Source organism: Perkinsus marinus (genome assembly GCF_000006405.1).
Source record: "Perkinsus marinus ATCC 50983 genomic scaffold scf_1104296937128, whole genome shotgun sequence".
In the NCBI taxonomy this organism is placed as follows: Eukaryota; Perkinsozoa; order Perkinsida; family Perkinsidae; genus Perkinsus; species Perkinsus marinus.
Window position 1 is genome coordinate 1 of NW_003213895.1, and position 1,617 is coordinate 1,617.

The window sequence follows — 1,617 nt, forward strand, 5'->3', positions numbered from 1 at the left end:
CCAGATAGTGAAAGACAGCTTCGATTTCTTGCCATAGTCGACACTGAGGCGCTCAAGAATGAGACAGCCCAAGCCAGAACCGGTACCACCACCGCAAGCATTGAACACGAGGAAGCCCTGCAGACCAGTGCAGTTGTCAGCAAGCTTACGGATACGGTCGAGACAGAGATCGACAATCTCCTTGCCAATGGTGTAGTGACCGCGGGCGAAGTTGTTAGCAGCGTCCTCCTTACCAGAGATGAGTTGCTCAGGATGGAAGAGTTGCCTGTAGGTGCCGGTTCGAACCTCATCAATAACAGTGGGCTCGAGATCAACGAAGACGCATCGCGGGACATGCTTGCCGGCACCAGTCTCCGAGAAGAAAGTGTTGAAGGCGTCATCACCACCACCGATGGTCTTATCAGAAGGCATTTGTCCATCAGGCTGAATGCCGTGCTCGAGGCAGAAGAGCTCCCAACAGGCATTACCAACCTGAAGACCACCCTGACCGACGTGGATGCAGATAGCTTCACGCATATTGGAGGACTAGGGAAAGCGCTGAAGTAGCGACAAAAGGATTCTGAAAGCAGTGTAGAATTACTTGAGCTCGAACATCCACCCCCAAGTCATCACCACCTATACAGCCTCATCTTGAGAGCCAATACCTAGTAAAGAGCTACAAAGTGTATAGTCGGATACTACTGATGCTTAAGAACTTCAGACGAGCCTCGTGCTGTGTAGTCTTATGCAGCAAGCTCACTCAATGCCAACATTCCAGCGACCGAAACGGTTCCCATTTTGGGGCGAGCGAGCGTAATTATGGGCGTTATAATAGATGGCGAGCGAGATCTATCATGCGCTTTCGATATCGCGTACGCCCGCTCGTTGGGCCAACCGACTTGACGTTGTAAGCCCGTTCTAAAGTCGTTGCTGAATACCCTCCCTAGTTGCAGAATGCAAAACCTACTAAGGCGAGTCTCGCTCCGCTCCTCACGACACTTCTGCTCATCCACCGGCATCACTGAACCTCTGAGTAAAACCTTATCAGAGGGTGGAGCACGCGGAGGCATGAAGGCGGCCTTGAGGCCTTGGGTGAAAGTTGGATGGGAAAAACCCGTCGGTAGTTTCCAAGACCCCAGCCGAGGTATCAACATAAGATTTACGCTTAATCGTTAGGATATTGGCTCCTTGGGACTTCGGGACTCTTAGCTGGCATGGTGCTGGTCGGAGGATATACCAGATTGTCTGGTGCTGGCCTCTCGATGACCAACTGGAAATTCCAAGTAGCCTGCGCATAGCCTCCTCTATTGAGCTCTCATTAGGGATCGCTCCCACCTAATACTCCCGAGGCTTGGGAGCATGAATTCCTCCGCTACCAAGAATTTCCTGAGTACCAGCGAATCCACAAGGTGATGTCATATCGCAGCCTCTTCGACAGTAGGACCTGCGATTCTTCAGAACACAATGACAGTTGATGAGTTCAAAGAGATATACCTTATCGAGTGGTTTCATAGAATGCTCGGAAGAGGTACGCTAACAGCTTGATCAAGTCCAACAGACCGCTGCAGTATCGGGATATTCGTCGAGTGCCTTTATTTCCTATCACTGAGCAGAGTCATTAAGTGGCCCTTGGGGACC

General features: G+C 51.1%; 2 protein-coding genes across 2 annotated transcripts; one reads left to right on the top strand and one right to left on the bottom strand.

Annotated features, from left to right (window-relative positions):
- Positions 1 to 16: 16 nt before the first annotated feature.
- Positions 17 to 516, bottom strand: Pmar_PMAR026449 (alpha tubulin, putative; the record flags this gene model as incomplete). Its single annotated transcript, XM_002783322.1, has 1 exon — positions 17 to 516. A coding segment is annotated over one exon (500 nt), but the record flags the coding sequence as incomplete, so codon positions are not given.
- Positions 517 to 933: 417 nt separating this feature from the next.
- Positions 934 to 1,388, top strand: Pmar_PMAR026450 (cytochrome c oxidase assembly protein cox15, putative; the record flags this gene model as incomplete). Its single annotated transcript, XM_002783323.1, has 3 exons — positions 934 to 1,123; positions 1,189 to 1,262; positions 1,302 to 1,388. Coding segments are annotated over 3 exons (351 nt in total), but the record flags the coding sequence as incomplete, so codon positions are not given.
- Positions 1,389 to 1,617: the final 229 nt, after the last annotated feature.